This window comes from Cupressus sempervirens, chromosome 4, assembly GCF_028749045.1.
Source record: "Cupressus sempervirens isolate cs-2001-9-10 chromosome 4, ASM2874904v1, whole genome shotgun sequence".
NCBI classification, from domain to species: domain Eukaryota; kingdom Viridiplantae; phylum Streptophyta; class Pinopsida; order Cupressales; family Cupressaceae; genus Cupressus; species Cupressus sempervirens.
This window is the reverse complement of record NC_143121.1, coordinates 167,643,887-167,671,721: the sequence shown is the minus strand read 5'-3', so window position 1 is coordinate 167,671,721 and position 27,835 is coordinate 167,643,887. Positions and strand designations below refer to the sequence as shown.

The 27,835-nt window shown below is 39.3% G+C and overlaps 2 protein-coding genes across 4 annotated transcripts in view; both read left to right on the top strand.

Annotated features, from left to right (window-relative positions):
- Positions 1 to 27,835, top strand: part of LOC149560512 (G-protein coupled receptor) — a 209,227-nt gene that overhangs the window by 139,651 nt on the left and 41,741 nt on the right. For all 3 annotated transcript variants that reach the window (XM_089824706.1, XM_089824707.1, XM_089824709.1), the window contains 4 exons: positions 25,286 to 25,370; positions 25,501 to 25,603; positions 25,701 to 25,793; positions 26,127 to 26,193. In XM_089824706.1, the coding sequence (XP_089680832.1) occupies positions 25,286 to 25,370; positions 25,501 to 25,603; positions 25,701 to 25,793; positions 26,127 to 26,193 (348 nt within the window). The remainder of the gene's footprint in view (positions 1 to 25,285; positions 25,371 to 25,500; positions 25,604 to 25,700; positions 25,794 to 26,126; positions 26,194 to 27,835) is intronic.
- On the top strand, positions 6,837 to 9,466 carry LOC149560513 (uncharacterized). The gene is made up of 4 exons (XM_089823612.1): positions 6,837 to 7,214; positions 7,342 to 7,491; positions 7,630 to 8,031; positions 8,186 to 9,466. Exons 1-3 carry the CDS (start codon positions 7,001 to 7,003, stop codon positions 7,953 to 7,955), a joined length of 690 nt encoding a protein of 229 aa, XP_089679738.1. The 5' UTR covers positions 6,837 to 7,000; the 3' UTR covers positions 7,956 to 8,031; positions 8,186 to 9,466.

The following is a 27,835-nucleotide window of genomic DNA, read 5'->3' as shown; positions in this document are numbered from 1 at the left end:
GACAATCTTGAGAAAGCTAGCTTTCTCACATGAAAGTCATCCTTGGCATTGGCCCAAAAGTCTTCTATAGTGAGAACATGTTTAAATACATTTCCATGAGATACCTTGATAAGACCATTAGGATCGAATCCTTGCCTTGCTTTGTACCATCCTAGATGATACCATTCTAAATCCTTCTCCGTAACTACAAAGGCAACACGATTGGGGCAACTATCATTGCCAATTTCGAATGAGAAGGTAATCCCCGTCTTACCTTCGAGTCTCCTTATTCTGTCATAGTGCTCAAGTTGCCTAGCCAATTCCATCAAAACTACCTTGTCGGGTGGGTAGCAACAAACTGTGCTTCCTGCTACTCTAATGTAGGTGAATTGCGAAAATTGGATAAACCAACTCCCATACTTCTTTATCTTTGCTTCTGCTTCCAATTAGAGTCTCTTAGCAGGTGTCCCTTGTAATACCCTTACTATCTTTATGGCGAAGGCATCACAAAACATCTTATAGTCCTTATTGTTGTGCAAATGAAGCTGTGGATAGCATTCATGCACCAAATATTGCCCCCACTCACTGCCAACTTCTCCTAAGGCCTTAAGTCTTGGATTCTTATACAATCTAGCAATTAGGTAAAATGGATAGGTTCCCATGTAGAATTGCTTTTGGTTTTGTACGGTTCTAAGTTGTGACTCTAGGTTCTCGCTTATGATCCTAGTCCAACCAAATCTTCTTTTTCCTTTTTCAATTTCATCAATAAAGAAGTACATCCAATTTTCGAATTGCATACCTTGAGCTAGGCCCATGATCCGGCTAAGAAGCACAATGAGATCTCCATATTCTGATTTGAAGTCTGCCATTTGTAAGCTTTGATGACTTGGCTATGCCTTTCTTTCCCTCGTGTAGCTAATCCTGCTTTAGATGTGTGAAATAGGCCTCTTGGTTATCCTAAAATGATTTGGTTGCTTGATCCATCATTTCCACTGTCATGCTCTTTGTACTGGGGAATGCTAAACGCTTCTTCAATCGCTTGTCTGCCAATGTTGGCCAACACCCTCTTCCCTTCATAAAAAATGATGGATTTACTGATTAGATCAAACTTGGATGCACACTTCATAACCAATTTTGGACAAGGCAATGTAGGAGGAAAAGCTACTGCATGTACAATTCCGCTTCTGTATATCTCCTTTGCCAAGGGGGATTGTCCTTCCTTTAGTTTGTCCTTTACCTGTAGCATATTTACTGTACCAACATTGGTGTCGGTTATTCACCTCATTTTTGAGAAGAAAGTTATTTTTCACATCATATCCTCTTTGTCTTTCTTAGTGTTTGTTCCCTTAGGGTTCTTGCTTGCACTAACATCTACCAGCCTAAACACTTATTTCTACCCCTTCGTTCTAAGTGATATAGACTACTCTTATCGATCTCCAATCTTCTTTCTATCGATGGATTCCACACTTATTTTTGTCTCGCCAAATGTCCTATCACTACACTTATCAATCTCCAGTCTTCGACCTAGGGGTGGGACTACCACTTATTTCTGCCTCGCCTTTGCCTTAGGATGGACTACACTTATATCTCCCTCTCCAATACCTAGGGTGGTCTAGCTTATTTTTGCCCCTTCAAATGTCCTATCATAGATTCTACACTTATCAATCTCCAAACTTTAACCTATGATGGGATGATGAAGTGGTAGATGATGAATGCAAGAAGAACCAAGGGAGACAATGTCTAGACAAGAACGAAAGAGAGAAATAGGCTTAAGGACCCCTTTCAACTCTAAATGATTTGAAGTTACCTTTACCAATGACCGGGTCTTCTTTTGGAATTTAGGATCAGACTTGAGAATTTCAAATCCTTGCAAATCTTGATTTTCTAGCTAGAAAAAAATCAGAATTTAGTGCTCTCGGAACTATCCACCTTTTGCCCAAAATTAGACCTTTATCATGTGTTTCTTCCTCAAAGGAAAATTGTCCAAGCTTGGGAGAAAATCACAGCCCTTAGAAGATATAAAATCAAACCTCAAAAACTAGCTAGGGCATAGAAAAAAATTTGCAGCCCTCTAGCAAATACAAAATTAGACTTGAATAACAACCAATCTGCTCTCCAACCTTGCAATTCTGAAAACATTTCCTCTTGCCAAAACAAATCGCCAAGAATAGGAAGTTTGATCTGCATTAGAGAAAATTGCCAATTATGGGAAATTTGTCTTTAATTATGAAAAATACTAGTGGTGCAGATTTGCCCTCAATCATGGAAAATTGCCAAACATAGAGATCTCTACCATGAAGAAATTTTGCCAACAATAATGCCAATCTGCCCTAGCTGGAAAAGTCACTCAAAGAAGATGCCCATCCGCCTTAGGAAAATCACTCAAAGAAGAGAAAATTTGCCTTTAGCCAAAATCGCCCAAGCACCAAAGAGGAGTGAGGAATGAGGAGAAAAGGGGAAAGAGTTTCCTTTTATACCCTACTTGCTCATCCTTCCTAGCTGGCCAACTGGGACCCTGGGAGCAAAAAATAAATTAATTAGAACACAAAATTTGCCCCCAATTAAATGCTTAGCTCGAAATTAACTTTGCCAAGATGAAATTAACTCTTTTAAATTGCCAATTAGACCAAAATTGCAAAAAGAAAGTAAATAATGCCTTGGAGATGCTAAATGTTTCCATTTAATGATGATTTAGCAATTAATATGTCATTAAAATTGGATTTTCGCTAGCCAAAGGCCATTTTTTCAATATTAAATCACTAATTTCATTAAAGACTCAAAGATTTTCAAGGCAATTTTAATCCATTTGAAGCCAGTTTTTTTTTGCAATTCAACTCAAATCGATTTTGCCAAGCAATTTAAATTTTTGAGGAAAATAAAATTATTTCTAGAGTTTAAAATCGATTTTGCAATTTAATTTCATCATCACAAAAGAATTTTTTTTCTCACCAAAGAAATTCAAGATTTTCCAAAAACCTCAAATCTAACAAAATTTCACTTTTTGAAAATTATCCAAATTTATACAATTACATCCAAATTTTCAAAAGAAATCGTCTAAGTACATAATCTACAATATCATCCTGCCAAGTGTTTCTCTTTGAAACTTTGTCCGGCCTAAGGATGAAATTGGTTGTTCTGGAAAATCAAGTTGAAACTTGGTGAAAATAAGTCTAACCCTCTCCCTTCTGGCCTAAAGGTGTCCAAGACTCAAAATTTTCAAAAATCAATTTAAAATTTTTTGGACAACCTAAAATTTTTTGGCCAAGGCGATCGAAAAGGGGGTCCCCAAATTTTTGGGGCGATGGTGTGAGAACCTCATAAGAAATTTCCACATCAAGTCAAATTGTGATATTGCTATCATGATTTAACTGTGTAATTTTTGAGTCAAACTCATTGACCCATGTTTCATGAGTAGTGATTTAACATGAATCCATCTCTCATGAGAATAAATGGAACAGTTAGCACTCATTGGATCTAGGTGATGCTCATAGAGGCAAAGCATCGGGACTTCCTGGGAGGTTACTCATCCCAGTACTATTCCAGTTTGAGCGTGCTTAACTACTAAGTTTCCTCCACGGTTAAACCCACCTTGCTTGCAACCCCATTTGCAAAACCTTCGCCAAGTGTTGTGCCTTTTGAACCATTCACTAGAAAGCCCCTTAAGCTCATCAATTCTGTGCGCATCACCTAGATCCAATGAGTGCCAAGTATTCCATTTATTTTCATGAGAGATGGATTCGTATTGAATCACTACTCATGAAACATGGGTCAATGAGTTTGACTCAAAAACTACATAGCTAAACACTGATAGCAATATCACAATTTGACTTGTTGTGGAAATTATCTCCTACTTATCAATTGATGAGCTTAAGGGGCTTTCTAATGAATGGTTCATAAGGGACAACACTTGGTGAAGGTTTTGCAAATGGGGTCACAAGTAGAGTGGGTTTAACCATGGAGAAAACTTCGTAGTTAAGTGTGCTCAAGCTAGAGTAGTACTGGGATGGGTGACCTCCTTGATAGTCTCAGTGCTTCACCTTTGGGAGCATCACCTAGATCCATTGAGTGCCAAGTGTTCCATTTATTCTCATGAGAGATGGATTTGTGTTGAATCACTACTCAACATGGGTCAATGAGTTTGACTCAAAAACTACAAAGTTAAATCCTGATAATAATATCACAATATGTGTCTTATTAGAATGCATCCCTTTAGCCTATCTTTATTGATAATGGTCAATCACTTTTATTTAATTGAATGAGGTGAAACTATTATTGTCATTTTAACAATGGAGATCAATGGTTTATTTGTTTCACTAGAAACTCTGCCAAAATCTCTTCTATCAACTACAGTAGTGATTAGATTATTTAATAGTAGTCAATGGGAAAATTGTGAAGTCATATACTAAGACAAGTTTCTCAGTTGTCAATCATTTAATGGGGATCTCTGATAGGGGCCATAACAATCCTCCCCTCTTAAATTTGCTTGCCCTCAAGCAATCTTAGATTTGGATGATCAAATATATCAGCTCCTTTTGAAGATGCATCTTCCATCGGTAGACCTTTCCATTTGAAGGAGTACTTCTCAATAGTCTTGTGCCTTAGTCTTTTTGTTCAATAGTAAATTTGCTTTCATCATCAAGTGGTGGTAATTTTGAGCATGGGATGATATGTTGCCCTAACACCTTTTTAAGGTGAGGAACGCGAAATATGTTGTAGATTCTGCTATTTTGTGGTAGTCCTAGTTTGTAAGCTACTTCTCCTATCTTTTTCAATATTTTATATGGTTCGTAGAATTGGGGCTACGTTTCTCTGCTCCACTAGTTTTGAGTGATGATCACTTTTAAGGCTGTAATGTCAACAAGACCAAATCTCAGATTCCAAATGTTCTTTCTGTTTTCTTCTTATTGGCATACATCTTTTCCTGGTCCATGCTTGGTGGAGGTTGTCCTTCAGTGCATTCATGATATCCCTATTTTGATGTATGGAGTCCTAGCTCCTAGCAAATGACTTTTTGATTGGATAAAATCTTTGAAAGATGTTGCTAAGTATCCATGTAATGCTTGAAGGGGCTCATTCCTATAGAAATATGATGGGTGGCACTATAACAGTACTTCCCCAAATGAAGCCACTTAATTTGTTCATTCTACTATCCTGAAACATAATTCTTTAGATACCCCTCCAACCATTTGTTGACAATCTCTCTTTTGTCCTTTAGTCTATGAATGATAACTAGTGTTGGGAGTGTTCCAACTAGTTTGAATAGCTCTTGCCAAGATAGACTAAGAAATCAATTGTCTTGACCACTCACAATAATTTGGGGTAGTTCGTGCAATACAAACAATTCTTTAAAGAAGATTTCGGCTACTTGGGGGCTCTAAGTCTAGGGATATAGCTATGAAGTGTGTGTATTTAGTTAAATGATCAACCACCGCATTGATGAAACCCTTTACTCAAACCTTGGGTAGCCCAATTATGAAGCCCATAAATATGCTCTCCCATTTCTGATTGGGTTAGGAAAATGGTTGGAGTAGTCCCACTGGTATGTGTGCTCTTTTTCTCCTTGACACAAGGCATTCTCTAACATGTTTTTACTAGGGTAACGTGACTTGCGGTGAGTCACGTGAGTCGCACGAGTTAGCGAGCCGCGCTGACCTCGCCGAGTCACAATGACTCATGATCCGCGAGCGGCGAGTCACAAGGAGTGACTTGCGTGACCCGGCCTCCTTGACTCGGCCGCGACAGGCTTGAAACCGGGCCTTTAAAATATAATTTTTTACATTTTTTTTTTTTTTTTTTTTACATTTCTCACTCATATAACCCTAAAAGGGCTCCCATAACAATGTATAGTGAAAAGAAGAAAGAGAGAGAGAGGTAGAAGAGAAATAGAGTTTTCTTGTTTTGCAACCAGCTAAAAGGAGGAGGAGAAAAGCTTGCATTTGTGACATTGGAGCTTGCATTTAGATCATCAAGGAGTTTATAGGAGCTTTTCTCAACACTTCCCAAAGCATTTGAAAGAGGTAAGACTTGATTGTTTAGATTTTGATGATTTTTTTTTTTTATGCTTATGGGTTTTTTGCATGAATTTTTTTTGTTTGTTTATGAGTTTTTTTTTTACTTTAGATCTTCATAAAATGCAATGCTGAAATGGTAATATTTGGTCTAAAATGTCTTATTGCAGCAACCTTTACATTTGTCCTTAATTAAGTCATAATGGCTTCTAGAGGTAAAAACCCAAGCTCTCTAAAGGCAACAAAAAAGATTAGTGTTGGAAGTTCACCATAGAATTTCCGGGTAGAAAGAGAAGTCAAACAAAATGCCTATTTTGCAAAACCATTGATAGTGGGGGGATAAATAGATTAAAATACTATATTGCTGGCTTACGTGGTCATGATATTGAGCCTTGTGGAGCTGCAATTGTTGAGGTTCAACGTTTTTGTTATGTAGCCTTGGAAAAATATGAACAAGAAAAAGAATTTAAAAAAAACAATTAGAAGAGTTAGCTTTGATTGGTTCTAGTTCCCTTCCATGCTCATCTGCAAATGTTTCTGAGTCAGTATGCTTTGTTGGAGAAGGTTCTTTCTGTCCCCCCTATCGTCCTAGTGCTTCTATTGCTCGTGCTTCTTCTGCATCTATTCCTTGCACTTCTAGTGATGCTATTGCTGCTGCCCCTTCTAGTAGTGCTGCTCTTCTTCGTCCTCGAGTCAAAAAATCTAGTAAGTTGGACAACTTTTTTGTACCACGTACCACTCCTGGTGCACAACCCTCACTTGAGAGCATGGGTTGGAATAGGGAGATACATGAAACTGGAGTAAGAGCAATTTGCAAGTTTTGGTTTTTCTGCGACATTCCATTTATAGCAACCAGGTACTTCAAGTTTTCAACTTCATTTATATTTGATTGTTTTACGTTTTAAGTTTTAAAATTTATATTCAATTTTATACTTTTAACTTGATGTTGAAAATTTGAAATATGCTAATTAAAATGTTTTTATAAATGTAATAGGACTCCTTATTGGCAGGGGATGATTGATGCAATTTCCATCTGTGGTGCGGGGTTCAAAGCCCCCACTGAAGATGAGTTGAGTGGCCCCCTCTTGCTAGATATGGTTGAGGAGATGAAACTTGAGTTGGAGGACCACAAAAAGATTTGGAGCCAAAAGGGGTGTACCATCATGACAGATGGATGGACAGATAGGAGGTCCAGAACCCTCCTAAATTTTTTTGTTTCTAGCGGAGGTAAGTCATCATGCTCTACTTCTTGAAGTCTAAAATTTAATGTATACTATTATTGAATAACGAAAATTTTGTTTTATTGATTATTGATTCTTGAATGATAATTATTTTGTTTAATTTTCACTTTCAGGATCCACCATGTTTTTGAGGTCCATAGATGCTTCCTCGTTGAAAAATGCAAAATTCTTATGTGAGACTGTTGAGGAGGTCATAAGGGAGGTGGGGGAAGACAATGTTGTCCAAGTGGTGATAGATAATGCAGCTAATTATGTTGCTGTAGGTAAAATTTTAACTTCTAACTTTCTAAGTTCTACTTGTAAAAAAATTGTTTTAGTTTTTCATTAAATTTTGAAAATTAAAAGTTTTTTAATACATCAAAAATTTTCATTGTTTACTAACTAATTTAAAATTGCTGCAGGAAAACTATTGATGGAGAGACACCCAAAAATCTTTTGGACTCCATGTGCGGCCCATTGCATCGACTTCATGTTAGAGGATATTGGCAAGCTTGTATGGGTGAAATCATGTGTTACCAAGGCCAAAAATCTTTGTAAGTTCTTCTATAATCATGCCTTGGTCCTCAGCACTATGAGGAAATACACGAAGGGAAAGGAGTTGGCTCGTCCTGGTATCACAAGATTTGCCTCTAACTTTATCACACTAAAATCCTTGCTGAGTTCAAGGTTTAGAGTTGAGGTGCATGTTTGTTGGTCCAGAATGGAGTTCCTCCTCCTTTGCGAGTAGCCCTGCAGGGATAGATGCAAGAAAATGCATTTATGATGATGATGATTTTTGGGAGCCATGTTCGAAGATTGTGGAGGTAATTTAAAATTTAAATTTTAAATTTTAAAAGCTTAAGTCTTAAAATTTTATAAATTAATTTGTCTCATACATATTTTTGTTTTATTTTCATTGTGCAACTTTGCAAAGTTTCATCATTCACTAAATTGTTTTTTTGTTTAATTGTTTTGTAGATCACCGAGCCCCTTGTAGCCCTCCTACGAGTTGCTGATGGTGAGAAGCCCTCTATGGGCTACATTTATGAGGGCATGGATAGGGTCAAGGAGACTATTAAGGCCAAATATGTAGGAGTTGAGGAAAACTATGGCCCTATTTGGGACATAATTGATAGGAGATGGCAAAATCAGCTTCATAAGCCCATCCACACAGCAGCCTATTACCTCAATCCGGCATACCGTTTCTTTGATGATTTCAAGGCAGATGAGGAGGTTCTTAGTGGCCTATACACAGTGGTATCGAAGATGTCCCCTAATCCCACAAATATATTGCTTGAGATGGATGCCTATAATAATGCATCAGGGCCCATTTTTTCAAGTCAAATTTGCAAAGAAGGTTGTACAAAATTGCAGCCAAGTAAAGATTGCAGCTTAAGCCTTATACAATCTAGTTTCTAAATTTCTAGCTTTAAACTTAAAGTTCAAATTTTGAAATAAGACTAATATTTTTTTGTTTTTCTTCTTTCAAAATTCAGATAGATGGTGGCAAATGTTTGGGCTTTCAACCAAAAACCTTCAGCAAATCGCCATCCGCATTTTGAGCCAGCCAAGTAGCGCTTCTGGATGTGAGCACAACTGGAGCATATTCGAGCACATCCACTCGAAGAGGCGTAACAGGTTGTCTGTGCAGAAAATGAATAGTCTAGTCTTTGTGCACTACAACTTGCGCATTAGAATCAGGGAGATTTTGGATAGTGACACCTCTCCGATTACTCTAGAGGAGGTTGATCTAGAGTCTGATTGGATCACTAAGGCTACTGATCCTGTCTTTGATGATGAGGACCTACAGTGGCTTGACCAGGCAGATAGAGAGGGCCAGGTTGAGGCTGTGGCTATGGCAGTAGAGGACCAGAGAGCTCTAGTTGTTCCTAGTGGCACCTCACAGACATTGGCAGAACCAAAGGCAGAGAGTACAGTTGATCCTAGAGGCACCTTACAAGCTGATGCAATGGCTACTGAGACATCCAGGACCTACCTTAGACGCCTTACTAAGAGACATTTTATAGATTATACTAAGCCTGAGCTTGAGGTTTAGGCTGAGGTTGGGGATGAGGATGAGGATGACGATGATGATGAGGATGACGATGAGGATGAGCCTGAGGATGAGGATGATGATGAGGACTCCGACTAGGAGCCATAGCTGTAGACTTATAGTCTTGTTTTAACTTTTTGTTTAACAGTTTAACAGTAACTTAATATATGATCAGCATTTGGAACATTTGAATTTGATGATGACTATTGAATCTTGATGTGTTGGATTTCATAATGCATAAATGATAATACATATAAATTTTGATGGGTTGCATGGATTTATCTTAGTTTGACTTTAATTACTAGTAATATAGTATTTACTTTTATCAATTTACCTTTGTAAGTTTGTAAGTTTGTAGTATTGTACATATGTAATCGATGTTTGACTTTTAAGTTTTAAGTTTTTAACTTTAAGTATGTGGCATGCGCATTATGATCAAATTATCTTCTATTTAATGATGTTATTGTGTCTTTACGCTTTATTCAGTAATGGGTGCATGGAATGTTCTTGAAATCTTAAAAAATCTCAAAATTTCGAGGTTTTTTCACTTTGTCGAGTCATCACTGAGTCACCGCGAAGCCGGGTCACGAGTCAGAGCCAGGTCACGAGTCAAGTTACCCTTGCCGAGTCCGAGTCTTGTTACACTGGTTTTTACACGTCTCCTTTAAGGCATTCTCTACCATGAGGTGGCGTGATTAGAAGGTGAACTCATCATCGTTTTCCTACATGTAATCCTTTCATTTCCCCTACCATGGCTGCTTAGAGCAGTGAGAAAGTAGATATAGTATTTCTCAAAATAAATAGAAATTTCTTGAATAAGCAATGCATTATATGAAACCACAGTTATGCAGATTATTTGGACACATGCCTATATATGTGTCATAAACAATTGCTTAATACCATATTTCTTAACCTGCATATATAATTTAATAAAGGCAGTTGTAAATAGATTTCTTATGTTACATATGTAATCCTAATATTCGTACCCAAACTTCAGGTCTAAATTATTATGTTGATGGGCTCTTATCTCTTTTATGTCTTGTCTTCCCTTTTTATGCTTTTGGGTGATGCCTACTTTCTTCTTAAATGTCCTTCAGACATGTGGTTTCTATGGAGAGGGATTTCAGATCAGAGAAGGATAGGGAGTATGCCTACATTGAAGCTCCTAATAAAAAAAAATGCTGAAAATCACAAAATCTCGTTTTTGGAATCAAATCTTGATGTTGTAGGCCAAAGGTAGATAAGATAAGATAAGATAAGATAATGATAGCAATGTCCAACATGAGACCAACAAAGGGTGTAAGGGATTGGAAAATATAAGAGGGAAGAAAATCAACCTAGTAGGAGCACCAACCAGTGTCCGAAAAAGAGCGAACAAGAAAGCAAAGAAACGGAAAAACAATAGATGAGAGAAGGACTAAGTGTCCTTTCTCAAAAAATAAAAAGATTTGTGAGAAATCTCAAGCTACACAGACCTACTTCTTGAAACCAATCAAGATTCATCTTCCGAATAAAGCGAAGGCTTGTTGAATGGTTGGACTGATTTCTGCTTTATATATTATTGGTGAAAGGATCACTATCTTCCATAAGAATTGAGTCGCCACTTTTCATTGTTGCCTTCATGAATTATATATTACGCCCCAAACTGATCTCCCTTGGATCCTCCTCAAATGAAACTTTCTCCCCTTTATATCTTGCAAAGTGAGGGAGAAGTCACATGTCTCTATTATGATTTCTTGATAAAAATTCACTGGTGCAGTAGTACCTTAAATGAACAAGGAGGCTAATGGAAGACTCATGATCTTCTATGAGTATAAATCATGTCCATAGGAGTGATAAATGTTTTAGGGTCCTATGGACTACTTTGCTTTGTAATAAGACCTAACATGTAAGGCCATTGTCATGTCCCCTTTCCTAGGCTATTGAGTTTGTTAATTTTTGTGGATCTCTGATAGATAAAACTATTACAATAAATACGAGAACAATAGACACTCTTACTTGTATCACAGTAGTGCAGAATTGTTCTTCAAATAATGGTGATCTTCGATAGTTGACATATGCATATGTGATAAGGCCTTGGATAGGGAATATCCCTTCAAAGAAGAAACCTTAAGGGGTGCACTCCAAGGAAGACATTGGAATGATGAATGGTTAGAAAACCAAATTTGGAGATGTCCTTGGTTTGGGTTGGAATATATAAGTTAGATATGTTATTGTTTAATTTTGACATTTCTTTTGTAGGTTCTACTCATCCAAAGCTACCACTAGTAGCGGGGACATGACAAACAACCTTTCATTGTTACAACCCTTTGAAAGAGTACAACTCTTCATAACTTTTTTCCTTTTGAAGAAGTGACTTCGTTGTTTCCTTCTCTATTAAATTATTAATTCATTGTTGATTGTCACCTTCCCTTCTCTTTGCCTTTTTCTCCCTTGCAAGCCAAGTTGTCATGTCCCAATATTTATTAATAAATAAATTAATAAGAAAATAAATAATAATATAATTTATTATTACATTTTATAAATATAATAAGGAGATTAGTAACACAATATATATTGATCAATATATAATCAATAAATAGAATAAAATAATAATTAATTAAAATATATTGAATGAGTAAATATTGAGATATAAATAAACTATATTGTTTAAACTAAAGATGGAATAGATTTAATCAAATATCTTTTAGACAATTATAATATATAAATATATATATGTGTGTGTGTATATATTCATATATTGAATATATGAATATAATCATATTCTAAACTTGGGGTTTTTTTGCTCTGCTAGGGTTCTTGCTTCATGCGATCCTTCAGTTTTTTGTGTACGGCTTTTCGTCTGAACTTGTCACACCACATTTACTACGAGAGTTTATTAGGCTAGGATATAATGGCTTCAACCAGCGGTGAACCAGTTGTTTCTGGTGTTCACACTGTTGCTTCGGTCTGCCATGGCGCCTCCACAAAACAAATGTCCATGCAAGTTTGTCTCAAAGGTTTTTCACGAGGTAATCTTGACATTATCCTTCCTTTGCAAGAATTTGATGTTGCATGTGATTGGTTAGAATAGCACACCTTGATAGGTTATTTTGTGGGTAGGACTCCCCCTAAAGCTATGCTCTGAGAATGGGTTAACAAGAGCTGGACTCCTCATGGAGTTTGCCTTGACACTGTGCAAAACCTTATCAAAGGTTTTTATTTTATTTTGCTTCACTAACCCCTTGCAGGCAGACGTGGTCTTTAACAACGGACCATGGTCCATGCATTCTTCCTTGCTTGTTTTCCAAAAATGGTCATGAGATTTCACAGTATCGGATGATAAAAAGCTTAGGGTTCCTGTATGGGTCGAGTTCCCAGGTTTACCCTTGCCTTGCTGGCCTTTCATTGAGTCCATTGCTAAAGCCCTTGGCAAAGTTGTCACCAAGGAGTCTGAGAAATTCTTCAATGCCCGCCTGCAATGACGCGTTTGCATAGAGGTGATCTTTCCAAGGATCTCAAGGATTCTATGGAAATTTAGATTGGGACTAAAACCTTCTCTCAGAAGGTTCTTTACTTGAACCTCCCTAACACCTGTTAGAGGTGCCAGTTAGTGGAACGCAAGATCGAGGACTACCCTTTGGCTACGCCTAGGGTCAAGCCCACGCCTAAAGAGGCGCCTGTCAAACAGGCCGAAGGGAAAAAAGAAGAATGGGTAACTGTTGGGCGTAAGGGCAAAGCTCCCTCAATCCCTTGCCCGCCAAGTAGTCCTATGCTGCGGCCGCTATGGTTCCTCCTATCTCTACAAGAGTGTCAATTCTAGCCAGCGTAGAGACACAAGCGACAGACAAAGGAACTGCTTTCGGAGTTTCGCAGGTTTCAAACCCTGCTGGCTTGTAGGGGATTAAGGCAGCCGCCAAGGTTTCTGCCTTGGCTGGGGTGCAAACTCCTCTTGTTGCCTCTTCCATAGAACCACCAATGACGCGGCGTTCTCGCAGTCCTCCTGGACATGCCGAGATACCAAAGGTGAAACGTCAGGTTGTAAGTCTAGAGGGTTTTCTGTCTGACTTCAACCATGTTTCTACCTTCTTGCAGAATAGCTACTCCTCTCTTGAGGATGAAGATGATATGGAAGAGTTCTCATGAACTTCCTATCATGGAATGTTCGAGGTCTTACATACCTCCCCAGAAAGTGCTATGTTCGGGATGTCCGTAATAGACTTGGTAATTTAGATTTTCTCGGTCTGCAAGAAGTTAAAATTTTTGATTTTATGCTTTCTTCGGCATGCCGCATAATTTGGCAGGATGGCGTGATGTTTTCTTCCCAGCATGAAGTTGGCTGAGGTGGTGTAGTTACTCTCCTGTCACCTCGCCTTCATTTTGCTATTATTTTGCATGGTTCTAACCACACGCATAGAATTATTTGGCTTTTTCTTTCTATTAACAATCATTCTTTTGGAGTCATTAATGTTTATGCTTCCAATGATGTTGTGGAAAGATCCCAGATGTGGGCCTGGCTGGCTGACAACTTGCCTCCAGCTACTTGGGTTATGTGTGGGGACTTTAATATGGTTGAAGTGGCCTCTGACAAAGACAAAATTCTACCTTTTTCGCTGGACAGCTGGGGAAAGACAAGCCTAGTATTACATGTGCAATAAATTGGGCCTTTTTGATCCCAATACCAACTGTTGCTAGGATAGTGGGGTTTGGCACACTTGGTCCAACTTTCGAGCTAGCTCAAACCGCATATTAAAACACCTTGATCGTGCTATGATCACTGCATAATCTTTTTTCTCTTTTTCTAAGGATCGAGATTTGCCTGTCATTCCCTTGCTAGATGTGACGTTATTTGACCACTACCCCATTTATTTTGTCATTTCTTGGCAAACAGCTGTCCTAGAGGTGGCCAAGTCTCAGTTCTTCCTCAACACGTCTGTGCTGATGCATGCTTCCAACATTTCGCACATCCTACGTGTTTGGAACTTGGAGCCATGTCCGCATTCTCAAAGGGGATGGATTCAATGGTGGAATGATGCCATTACCAAAACTGCTCGGTTCTTGCGCATTTATGGGCGACAATTGGCTATGTTCCGTAAACGGTCATATGAAGCGAGCACACTTGCCCTCAAAAAAGCCTCTGAGGCCCTCACCCTCAATCCCTTTGATGTGGACTTGCAAATTCAGCTTGCCAAGCTTTGCCATGACAAACAAATTGCTGATAATTATGCTATGTGGGGAGCCCAAATCAAAGCCGGTCTCCACCGGTTGGAGGTTGGCGATAAAGCCTCAAAGGAGTTTTTTCAGGCTCTTTGTGCCTGTCATACTAATGTTGGGATTAAAAAAATCAAACAAGGAAATGCTGTTCTGTCTAGTCTCCTCACCATCTTGCAAGCATTTGTTCATCACTATGAGAACGTGTTTGCTTCGTAGGAAAATTCGGTTGCTCAGGAGGAAGCTCTCAGAAAGTGTATTTCTGTTACTCCAAACCATCTAGCAGTTAAGCAACGTGCTTTCTGTGAGCAACTTCTTTCCTTCCGAGACCTTAAAGAGGCGGTCTACTCCATGGCGGATGACAAGTCCCCTAGGTGTGATGGGTTCCCTTGTGAATTTTACAAACACCTTTGGGAGCATATAGGTCCTGATCTGCACAAAGTTTATCTTGAAGCCTATCACTCTAAAAGCTTAGGAGCCATTATAAACAAAGGAAATATCAAATTCATACCTAAAGCTGGTGATCCAAAGGATATATGTAATTGGAGACCCATTACCCTTCTGAATGTGTCATATAAGATCATTGCCAAGGCACTCTCTCTTAAAATCAGGCACATGTTGCCCTTAATTGTGCGACAAAAGCAAACTGGATTCATCAAGTTCAGATATATTCTTGACATCATTGATGTCTGGGAGGGAATGGAATGGGCTCGCAAGTCCAATCAGAAGGCCATCTTTTTAAAGATAGATTTTGCTAAAGCCTATGATCACATGGAATGGCCCTTCATCTTGGCTATGCTCCAGGCTCTGGGTTTTGGCCCCAACTTCCTCCAGTTTGTGGAGATGCTCTTTGGGGATGCTAACGCTTGCATTACCATCAACAATTCACAATCAGAGGCTTTTGGACTTTTTTGTTCCATTAGACAAGGTTGTCCGCTAGCTCATGCGCTTTATGTTCTTGCTGCGGAAGGTTTTGGATATTTACTTGCACATTTTGTGTCCTCTGGATTGGTTTGTGGCATTTCCTTGCCTGAATCACCCTCCTAATTAGTCAATGGACACTTTGCTGATGATTCTTTTCTCACTCTTTTAGAGGATGAAGAAAACATCAATAATGTGTTTACAGTATGGATTAATCAAGCAACGCACACAGGAAATAGACACGAACACCGAACAGCAACAACAAAACTCTTATTATTATTCGCATATACCAATAGTACATTATGCTCCGATGATAAGATCTGATATGATGATTACAATGCTTCCCGAAGGGGTTATAAATACTTTCCAACGAACCTTCCCGAAGGTATCGGTTGGCCAGGTACATTATACTAGCCACAAACTGTTTTACCCGTCGGCTACATAACAAAACTTCTACCGAAGGGACTCGACGGCCGATGCACAATTTCTACCGACGACATAGTAAACTTCTTTATACAGTTCGATGATCTCATGTGCCAACTTCATCATTGGAGTGTCACTCGGTCCCAACTTCGGCTCAGTGGCCCAATCTGCCAACATTTCTGGTGTCTCAACTGTGGGCCACCCTCTATCAACAAAGCAAGTTTGAAATCGCTTAGGAAAAATCCCACGAATATACGCACGAATCAAATGCCACTCCCTTCGCCGAGTGAGAGCCTGAATCGCCACATCATGCCCTTTCTTTAATGCGGACTTCATAGTCCTGAGGTAGTCCCTGCACCTGTCCTCATCTGATCCGTAATCCTCCTTGGCGAAGTCCTCGAGTGACCATTCGGGATCACTATTGTCCTCCTCATCAGCGGGAGCCATGCCCACATCCGGTGCCGCCTCCTCTGTTGCTAGCGCAATCACGGCATGTGGCATTCCCTCCTCCTGAGATTGAGGCTCTGGTACAGGTGCTACTCCTGAATAGCTGGGGGACTGAATGGACGGGCCACGCTCGTCAGGGATGAGTCGGAACTGCTACCTCAGAAAAATACTGGCTCTATCCATGACCTCTGGTTGCGCTGGGTCCGTACACTCTTGCACTCCTTCGTCTGGTACGTTGTCTACTAGAAGTGCTTGAGCTTCTGCTGACTGTGTTACTGTAACAACTGCTGTTGGCTGACTTATGGCAGACGCCACGGGTGCTGCTACCGGAAGTGCTTCAGGAGCTGTAGAAGTCTCTTGGTCAACAGGTGCGGCCAAGTGGGCAAAGCCGACCGTAAATCCTACCCCCGGCCGGATAGGAGGAGGTCGTACCCCATGTTGCCATGGTGCGGCTAGTGTGACTGCCTGGTGGGATCCTCCAGTCATCAATATCGGTCGCCGAGTCTGCCCAAATCCTAGAATTTGAGCCACGTGTAAGCCTCGGGGTAACAACTCGGAAGTCATAGGAACCGTAGTACGCGAAAATAGCAAGGGGGTAGCCGTGACAATCTGAACCACCTCATTATCCTCGCCCTCGCCTTCTTCTTCCTCCACACTATCCTGCTCAGAAGATGTCTCCTGTCGGCCGCTGTCAGTATCATCTGCCATGTCCATCTGGGGCCTCTTTTGACCTGCTGAACCCTTCTGCCCAGAGATTGTGTCCAAGTGCTTCCATTGCATGATCGGAGGTTCTCCTGGAGCCAGTGGTCCAGGCTGTGCCTCAATCTCCTCTGTTGGAATCACCCGTGCTACAACATCCAAGAATAGACCAATGGCGTAATGAGGCATATAGAAAGTCTTGTGCTGGAGAGCCATGAATTCATGCATTCGTTCAGCCAGCACAGACGCCCAATCATACACTTTCGCAGTCATTATGCCGTTCATCATGGACACCTGCGGAAATGTGATATCCGATGCCCTAGAGGATCCCGTGAGCCTGCTTTTGACTAAGTCCATCAGACACCGCCATGGCCCTTCCAGAATGTCGGTTTTCTTTAAACCCCTCCCCTTTGATGTCTCGGCTAATGCCGCCTGTTCAGCTTCAGTCAAATCTCCACACACTAATTTGACTAAAAATAGTTTTCCATCCTTTGGAATTTTCTTCGGCTGAATCTTCCTGCCCTGTTGCCCTGGAATGCCAAAAACCCGTGTGAAATCTGCTGCTTTGAATGATACCACTAAGTTCCGTCCCAGATACTGAAATGTGCTTCTGCGAGAGGCTCTGCCATATGTTTCAATCATGGTACGCAGATACCCTTCATACTCTCTAATGCAAAAAACCGGCATCTGAATGGCCCATTCAGCCTGTGCTCTTCTGATGCTTGCTTTGACTGGATGGTCATCAGGGGTTTCATGCCACCATTTCCGGCAATCCATTCCATTTAATCCCTCAAATTGTATACTCTGTGGTGTGACTTCAGCTGTTGCAGGTGCTATGGTCTTGCACTTCTCCTTGCCACTGCTGGAGCCTTCATTCAAATTACCTGTACCTGCCATGCTTCTGCCTTCCACAAGTTTGGACTGTGCTAATTGTTTTGTAGTATAGTGGTGAGTATTCCCGCCTGTCACGCGAGTGACCCGGGTTCGATCCTCGGCAACAGCGCCAAATGTTTACCGTATGGATTAATCAAGCAACGCACACAGGAAATAGACACGAACACCGAACAACAACAACAGAACTCTTATTATTATTCGCATATACCAACAGTACATTATGCTCCGATGATAAGATTTGATATGATGATTACAATGCTTCCCGAAGGGGTTATAAATACTTTCCAACGAACCTTCCCGAAGGTATCGGTCGGCCAGGTACATTATACTCGCCACAAACTGTTTTACCCGTCGGCTACATAACAAAACTTCTACCGAAGGGACTTGTCGGCCGATGCACAATTTCTACCGACAACATACTATGCGCGGCAGCGTGCGGAGGCGGATAGGGCAGCAGACAGTGTTGCAGCTCAGAGATCTCTAGCAATTGAAAAAGAGGCAACAGAAAAGTTAGCCACTGATTTGGCCGACAAGTAGGCAGCATGGGCAGCAGAACGGGCAAAACTCGTGAAGGATATGGCAGCAGTGGTACAGGAGAAGGACGCAGCTATCTGGGATAAAGATACAGCAGAGCATGAGTTACAGTTGGCCAAGAGACAGGCTATGGATGCTACACTTCTACTGAAGGAGGCCGTAGAAGTTAATTCACAGATTCAGACAGATCTGCGCATCCGGACTGACCAGGTGTATGAGTTGCGTCGTCATCAATAATCTTCTGGGAACCCTCCTCTCTAGTTTTTCTTTTTTCTTGCTTGTGGGTTGTCTCCTAATTTTGCTAGTCGTCAGGGGACGACTTTTCTTTTTGGGGGGGATGATGTCGTCGGTGGAAATTGTGCATCGGCCGACGAGTCCCTTCGGTAGAAGTTTTGTTATGTAGCCGACGGGTAAAACAGTTTGTGGCGAGTATAATGTACCTGGCCAACCGATACCTTTGGGAAGGTTCGTTGGAAAGTATTTATAACCCCTTTGGGAAGCATTGTAATCATCATATCCGATCTTATCATCGGAGCATAATGTACTGTTGGTATATGCGAATAATAATAAGAGTTCTGCTGTTGCTGTTCGGTGTTCGTGTCTATTTCCTGTGTGCGTTGCTTGATTAATCCATACGGTAAACATAATGCTTTAAGTTGCCTAGACACCTTTTGTCAAGCTTCTGGTTCTGCCATTCAATGGCATAAAATGCTCTGCTTCCGCTAGTCCTTTGTACTAGCTCCACCTTGGCTCGGCCAGTTTGAATGGAAATGGGTTGCTCACGGAGAAATCTTCCGCTTTCTTGGCATTCCTTTTGCGTTCCAGGCATTGCCTGTGGAACTTTGGAATGCTGTGCTGGCTAAGATTAGCAAAAAGCTCGACTATTGGATCATAAAGCCGCTCTCCCTCGTGGGAAAATTCTAGATCTGCTCTAAGATTCTTGTGGCCACTCATGTGTATTACTCCTCTTGCTGGGCTCCATCCAAAGCTTCTTACATGACGCTGGAAAGATTGCTCAGGGATTTTCTTTGGGCCTCTGGTTCTAATCACCATGGCTTTCATAGAGTGGCCTGGGATTTCTGTTGTCTCCCAAAAGAGTCTGGTGGTCTTGGCTTGCTTTCCACTCGGAGACAAGGCCTTGTTCTTTGTGCAAAATGGATTATTAGGGCTCTCTCAGGAGACAAAGCTTGGAAGATTCTGGTTCAGCACTGCATTTCTTCCGACTTCCCTGTTAACAGGTTTGCTTGGAAGGGGATTGGTTTCCAAACCCTTCTCATTATGCGTGAGCCCGTGGTCATTCAGGGCTCCTTCATCATCAAGAGCATCTGGAAAGCTTGGGAGGCTGTTAAGCCTTGGCTTCGATGGGCTGGAGATGAATTCCGCAATGGCCTTTCCTTGAATTAGCATAACATATGGTGGTCTCCCTTGCTTTCCATTTAGGGTACTCCCCTCCTCAAGACTCAAGGGGCCAGTGCTCCGTGTTTTTTCAAACACGGCATCGGAACTCCTAAGGACCTCTTTTCACGGGTCACCATGAGTTTTAGGACCTGGGAAGATATGCAAGTACAGTACTGCCTTGTCCATTCAGACTGGCAAACTTTTGACCTTTTGCTTTCTTCCATGTTCACTTAGTTCATAAAGTGGGGATTCAGTCTATTCGCCCTTGGTGGCTTGATTGGAGGTGGTTTCCTGCCACTCCTTTTTCTAATTACAAGCTAAGTTTGGGTTACAGATGGCTTTCGCCTCATCTTCCCATGGTGGATACGGTAAACCACAGATGGCATTTGCAATCTTCTCTTTCTCAATGGAGAAAACGCTTTGACACCATATGGAATATTATAACTGAACCCAAGATTGCGCATTTTGCTTGGTGCCTGGCCTTCCAAGGTCTTCCTCTAGGGCCTCGGCTCAAACACATTGGGGTTCCTAACCCTAGATGCCCCTTTTGTGGACAACCAGAGTCTTTCTTTCATATTTTTTGGTTCTGCAAGCGTGCTCAGAATTATTGGCACTAGATTCATGATTTTTTCAAGCCATTCAGACCCGAGTCTTTCTCTTGGCATATGATTTTACTGGGTGACTCTCCCCGATTTGCTCGAAAGTTCAACCAGATTTGGCATACCTTTAGGCTGGAGATCCTGTTTTCTCTGTGGAAAGATAGGAATGCTATTCTTTTCACACACAGTGTTTTGGATGTTAACATTGCTATGTATACTAAGGCATGCATTTGTAATAATGTAATTATGTAGATTTAAGTGCAAGCTAATAAAGTTGCACTCAAAGTTGCTCACCTGCAGGAGCTGCTCAATCATAGGGGCAACGCTCCTTGTACTATCGCTAGAGTTCCTCCTGATGCCTCAACGGAGACCTTGACGCCTTGTGGTCGCCGTCCTTGGTGCCATTCCTTCGCTCGCCACTTGCACAACCCACGCTCCCAGGCTTCTCGCCGCCACTCTCCCAGTGGTGGTGATGGAGGATGGAGGCACCGCTCAGCTTCCCCAACCCGTGGTGGTACTGGTTGGTCCCCAACTCCTCCTCCTGGTTCTCATCATGTGCACTCGAGGAAGTGGCCTCGCCTGGACCTAGCGATTTCTCCTCTGTGGCCAGATGTTAAAGATGCGGAGGCTACCACTGTTGCTGCTGCTGTTGATGATGGTTGGACTGTTCCCTGCCTGCCCCCCAATCCTAAAGATGATTGGGGTTTTCAAGATAAAAATGATCCACCACCTCGGCTGGCATTGCTTTGGCAGCTTGAGGTTTCCTTATATGTTTTTGTTTTGATGAATAGTTTCTGATTCTGGCTGCGGCTGTGTTTTTAGTCCGACTTCGACTTTCTGAACTCTTTCGCGGGGTGATCTTGTATCCCCCAGCGCCTTTGTTGTGAATTGTAAACTGAGTATATTTTATTAATAGAAAAGGTCACTATTCATCAAAAGAAAGAAAGATGTATAAATATTATAATTTTAATATATATAAAATGTTCATATCAAAGTATAGTAAGAGCAAATAATAACAAATACAAATTAAAGGAACTAAAACTAAATTCGTTGCACAGGTAGAGTCGTGACTCATCATAGTGACACAAATACATATAAGTTTATCCTGGGGAACAAAAGGGGGAAGATTTATCCATGCAGGCAGAAGTCACATGGTAGTAAAGGAACATGCTGTACACAGCTAGAATAATTGAAGATAATATAAGATAAGATAAAATTATAAATGTCCAACAAAAGACCACAAAAGTTCTATGGCATTGAGAGTTTACAAACATACAACTGATAGCAACAGGAGCACCAAACGGTGTCTGAGAAAAACAAACAACACAAAGCAAGAAGAGAGAAGCCAAGGAAAGACTAGGGAGTTCTTTCTAGGTAAAAAGAAATCAGTCATAGAAGGATAAGACTGAGAAAAGAAGAGCCCTAAACTGTCTCTGTGTACTTGTGGAAGAGTGTTGGTGACATAAAAAACCTCTGTGGGGTCTGACAAATCTAGAATGGCCAGTAGAACTGGTAAAACTAGACAACCTTTTCACAGCTCGTAAAGGAGATAAGGGTGTGAAAAGGTAGTAATAAGCTGATCAAAGGTATGCCGATGAGGGAGTAGTGACTATAAAGTACTATTATGGAGCAGAGTGGCCTCCTGAAGATAAAGCGCTAGACACTGCTGGTCACAATAACTGAAGAAGGTTGAAAGAGAAGAACAATCCCGAAACAAATAATAGAATCTCCCTCTGATCTCATAAAAGATAGGGCAACAAAAAATAAAATGAGTCTTTGTCTTGACCTTAGCTAGATTACACAACTAACAAATGCATTCACCTCTGTCAATATGATGATTGGTTTGAGCATGAAGACGGTGAGAACCAACTCTGAAAGACCCCAGAGAGATACGCAGTGCATGACACCACTATCGAGAAAGGTAACTAGGACGAACAATAATCTCATCACTGATCTCTAGAAAGTGCTTTGCATAGAAGGCCATCCTTGGTCGTAAGCCACCATGAGGGTTAGTCCATGTAGAGGTAATATACTATCTATAGATATCAAGTTTGACATGCTCATTTAGCTCTTATGTTATCTTGTTTCTTGTTGTAAGGAGGAAGAGGATTGAATAAATACAAGTGGGTTGCAAAACGTAAACAAGGTCCTTGCACAGAACAAAACAAGCATATTCCCAATCAAAGATACAAGAAAAATACAGACAACATGGATGTAGACATGTATTTTGAGAATAGAAATTCTGGATGGAGATTGGGAACAGTGAGGGCAACCGGAAGAAAAGTGAGACCTGGAAATCATTGAATATTAAAAGGGGATATGAATGGATAGGAATTCACATATACTTAGATACCTCTTTCTTCTGGCAGAGTATTCAAATACAAAGGTGATCAGTAATCGGTATAAAAGCAACTGTGGGACTCCATGTCATTAGTGATGACCGTTATTAAAACTCTTAAAAGGTGTGATGACCAAAGCTAAGGAAAGACTCACGTAAATGCATTACATGAACTGTTATCGTGTGCCTATGAAGATGGAGGGTAATTGGAATACCTTGCGGCAAAATAAATAAATAAATCTAACAGTTATAGCAATGGGTTGGATTAAATCAGGAAGGAATACAAATCAGTTTGGGAGTGGGATAGAGGATTGGCATACCAGAAATGGAATGCTATTATCCATTCAACACCTTTATATTACAGTGAGCAATCAAGGGTTCAGTCGGTCTTGGAAAACATACAGTCAGTAAACAAACTACTAATCCATGTAGCAGCATAAGTATTCAGTCTCACTTGCTATAATATAAGGAGGAAGAAGATACAAATAACATATCCATTGGACAGTCAAAGTAACCCGAAGACGAATATCTCAAGCATACTGAGTACACAAATATATTGATCGTGATTGGTTATCCAAGGAAGTCTCTTCCAAGGCAACTATATTGTCATCATTCTATAGACCCATTGAATTGAGAACAAATACTCATATTCAGAATATAGTTTAATAATACAATCTGCTGTAGTCTGATCAAATGTTTGCATTAATTAATTCTTCCATTGAATAGATTCATTGAATTAAGGATGTTAATTTCAGATACATTGATCATATCACATGCAAACATCTACACCATACTACAGATTGCCACACAAGTCGTTGATAAAAACAAGTTGCTTACAATTTTACAATGTATCGCTAAGGATAGAGTTCAAGGACTAAGCTAAATTTGAAGGGACATTACACAAGTCATCTTCTCTCTTTCATATCTCATGTTTGACAGAGACAACTTTTCATCTCATGCCTTTTAATTATTCATTTAACCTTAACTGAATATTAGTTATGTTTGATTTTATTCTTTTAAATTATAATTCTAATATTGTTTAGTATTAAATCCTATTTCCAAAAAGAGGACATTACAACAAATTTAAACCATTGTATGGTCAATGCTCATAAAATGAAGAGCTAAACAATTCACATGGGCATTGTTTCTCCAAGGATAAATATCTGTCATATTATATAATAGATGATCCCATCTAGTAAAAATAGGTACTAGTTGTTTAATGTCTTAGACGAAACCTGAACACTGCTATTGCAGATCTATCATATTTGTAACTCTCCCTGTAAAAAGAACCTTATAGCTTTTCCCTTCAATGCACACAGAACTGCGGCATAATATGATTTTTGTTTACTAAGAATTAGAATATGGTAATACCAAAATGCCTATCACAACCATTGGCCCTTCATTTTTTGTTCTGGGGATGGCATGTTTTCAAAAAGGATCTTTTCTAACTGGGGGTAGACATTAATATTTGGATGAATTTATAAATGCATAGTAAGCTGCAATGAATTTTAAATGAAAAAATAGCATTTACACATTTTTTCTTAGAACTATGGAAAATTGATGTATGCAGGTAAAACATTAAGGGAGAAAAAAACTGGCCAGGGTTTGATTATATAATAGCTAGGGTTTTCTGTTTTTCCATTAACCTGATATAAAATAAAATAAATAAATGTAGAACAGTAAATTTGAAAATAAAAAATAACAAAAAATACCAGCTTACCTGTGCAGCTCCAAACCAATAGTGACTTCCCTCAAACTCTTCTAAAGCTCCTCTAGATAGGTCAATGACAGCAACTAATCTGCCCAAAGGATCTCCAATCACTGTTTTGTCCTCAATCAACCTGCCGGCTTTCTCTCCAATAACCCAACTTTCAGTCAGAAGGTAGTTTTTTCTCCTTGTGTTTGAAAATAAAATGAAGGGCTTTTTAGGATAAACATAACTCCAAGTATTTTTGTTGAGTGACAAATGTTTTTTTATTGGATTTTAGACCCAGCTGCACAGTAAAGACCTGGCAGCAGGACTCTCCAAGTCTGGCGAGGCTTGCAGACTTTCCTCAGACTCAAGTCCCAAGTCCCTGGGACTCTTTTGCCTTAGCTCATCTAAAGACTTTCTGAGACTAGGCAAGTCCCCACGAGTCCTGTAACACCAATTCATATATGCTGCATTACGGAAAAACTATAGCAGAATGTAGAGAAATTTGACCCCAGGTTATAATATTGCAATGATTTGTTACTTCCAAATATTAAGCCATGAATAAAATATCAGAACCCATCCATAAATTTGTGGGGTCTGAGGTTCAGCATCGTATAAGACCTTTAAATTTTTGTTCTTGGAACGGATATGAAATAGAGATTATGTAAATACAAACTATGGCTTTAAGACTTACCGGAACCCTAAAAACTTAAATAAAAAGGCTTGTTAATTTTACAGCTAGGCTAACTAATACTTAGCTGACTAGACTTTCTAAGACATGAATGAAACATGGGCTATAATTAAATCCTTAACAACTAATGTGTTCTTTTGTCAGGTCATTTTAAAATTTGATTATTTGTTGGCTCATAGAATACTGATGTTACTGCAGCTTTGGAACAGAAGAAACAAAAGTATCCCTCTATTTTACAGCAATTGCTTCTCTCTCCAAACTTGTGAGCAAGCCGACTTATGTGGTAATATTTCAGTTATTTAAACGAAAAATTCAAGTTATATCTATAAATACATACATGCATATTTATAAGTAATCATCGACTGAGATTAAAGAAATTATTGTTTTCCAATAAATTTATTTTTCTGTTGCAGGTCATCCCAGAGAATGGCCTTGAGATCAAGATGTCGGGCTCTGCTTTGACAGGGGATCGTCCAACAACTTTATCTCCAACAAGTTTAGATATTATTTGGCGATGTATGGAATGACAAATGATGTTGCTAAATAGTGCTAACTTGCATTCTGTATAAAGAAGATTCTTTTCTTCTTGGACTAAAATATTTCAAATTTACAGGCGAGAAAGCTCAAGATACTCCATATGCTGTGAACATCACTGTTCCAATAGAAGGCTATCCTCCAGTTCATTTCTTCCTGGGAAAATTATGTGGTCTGATTTTCTAAGTACCTAATGTATTTGGAATCCACTAGAATTTTCCATATAAAAGTAGAAATGCAAGAAACTACCGTTCATTAGCTTCCACAATTTACTCAGTAGAATATGATCATTATTCCTAGTTGGTTGCAATCTGAGAAATATGAATATGTAATCTGTTGCAAGCTGAACTGGATCAAATATAAAGAGCACTTTTCTAGGTTATTTGTACCTGTTATGGGAATGTGGTTATTAGCATGTCAGTCTATGTACTTATGGATACTTGATGTTTTGTTACTGCGAGTAAAAGGTTTTATGAATGGTTCTAATAAGATTGTTCCTTTGCAGAATATAGGCAAGCAATAAGAAGTGATAATACAAAAGGATGGGCAACATTTGGTGTACTTTGTTGCATGTAAGTCTTGTTGAGGAATCAGTGCAAATAAGTGTTATTCTGTCATCTTCCTGATTATTTGTCATTTTCCCTTTCAGGATCACCTTATATATGTTTTTCCAAAAATTCACAAATCCAAAATGAAACAGGTGCAAAAATGTAGTTAGAGATGTAATTCCTACTCGAATAAAAATGACATAAGCTGTATATACCATAAATGTCTGATGTCCAATTTCTCATATCAGGTTGATCTCTCAAATCAATCTCCTTTATCAAATGGAATTCTTGTGTTCAGTCTTTTCTCAAAATCTGAATAACAGTTGTTTATTGTTGCTCCTTTTTTGCCTGGATGATATCTCCTCTATTGGTGAATCGGTCACTACCCTTCATTAGAATCAGGTCACTACTTTCATTGTTGCCTTTGAGAATAATATATTATTTCCCAAATTGCTCTCCCTTGGATGTCCTGAAATGAAATATTCTCCCTTTTATATCTTCCAATGTGTGGTAGGGTCACACTTCTTCATCATGTCTGCCCTTTGCAAAGGTCATAATCTTCTATTATTAACATATTTGGATGAGTCATGATTCACAACCCTTCATATTTAATGCCCTTTGAAAGAGTCAGAGCCCTTCATAATTGTCCATCTTTGAAAGAATCACAAACCTTCAAAATTACCACCTTTTTGACAAGCCACAATCCTCCATAACATTTTTCCATTTGAAGGAGCCACTTCTTATCTTCTTCTTATTTCTTTTCTGTCCTATTAATTCTTCCTTTCTTCACACCACCTCTTTACACTTCCTTCTCCCCCTTTCAAATGAAGTTCTCCTCACTTTTATTATCTTGCGTTTGAGGGAGTTGCCACTTTTCATATCATGCCTTTCGACCCTTCATTAGCTTAGCTAAATTTAATTATGATATATTTTAATTTTATTAATTTATATTTTAGTTTTACTTGTATATTATAATTTTATTGTATTTATTTATTATTAAATCCTATTTCATAAAGGGGATATGATAGCATTGTCAACATTTTAAATCTTTGTAGTTCACAGTTCTATAATATAGTATTCGAAGCATCATGCCAGCCTATTTGACCATAAAGAGATTCTTTATGCATATATCATTGATATCCATAGTAAGAAGACTCAGACTCGAGTATTGGGCTAGCCCAAAAATTTCAACTAGGCAAAAACTCAACAACTTAGAAAGTATTAGAAATAATTTTTTTAAAGAAACATTATTTTAATATAATTCAATTACAAAATATATTAAATTACAAATTAACATCTCATAGAGAATCACATGGTTTTATAGCAAAAGCAAGTGAAAATATCCCTGCTTTGACACTTTTATTACCCACTTGTTTTCCATTTGTTAAAACACAAGAGTTGAACTTACAAAAACTTGCCCAAACAAAGAGTACTTGGCATCTTGGAGAGTACTTGCAAATTTTGCAAACTATATTGACATCAACATATGATAATTGTTGAAAATGTTTCATCTAGATTTTTTCTGATAGGATTGCAATTCCAATTCTTCTGTAATGCACTTGTTTAGTTAATCATGTGTTCTAGCAAGCAGTTGTCCAACATTGCTATGTGTAAGAATTTGCCTTAGGGAAAAATTCACCCAAGATCAAAGAACTCAAGCACTGGC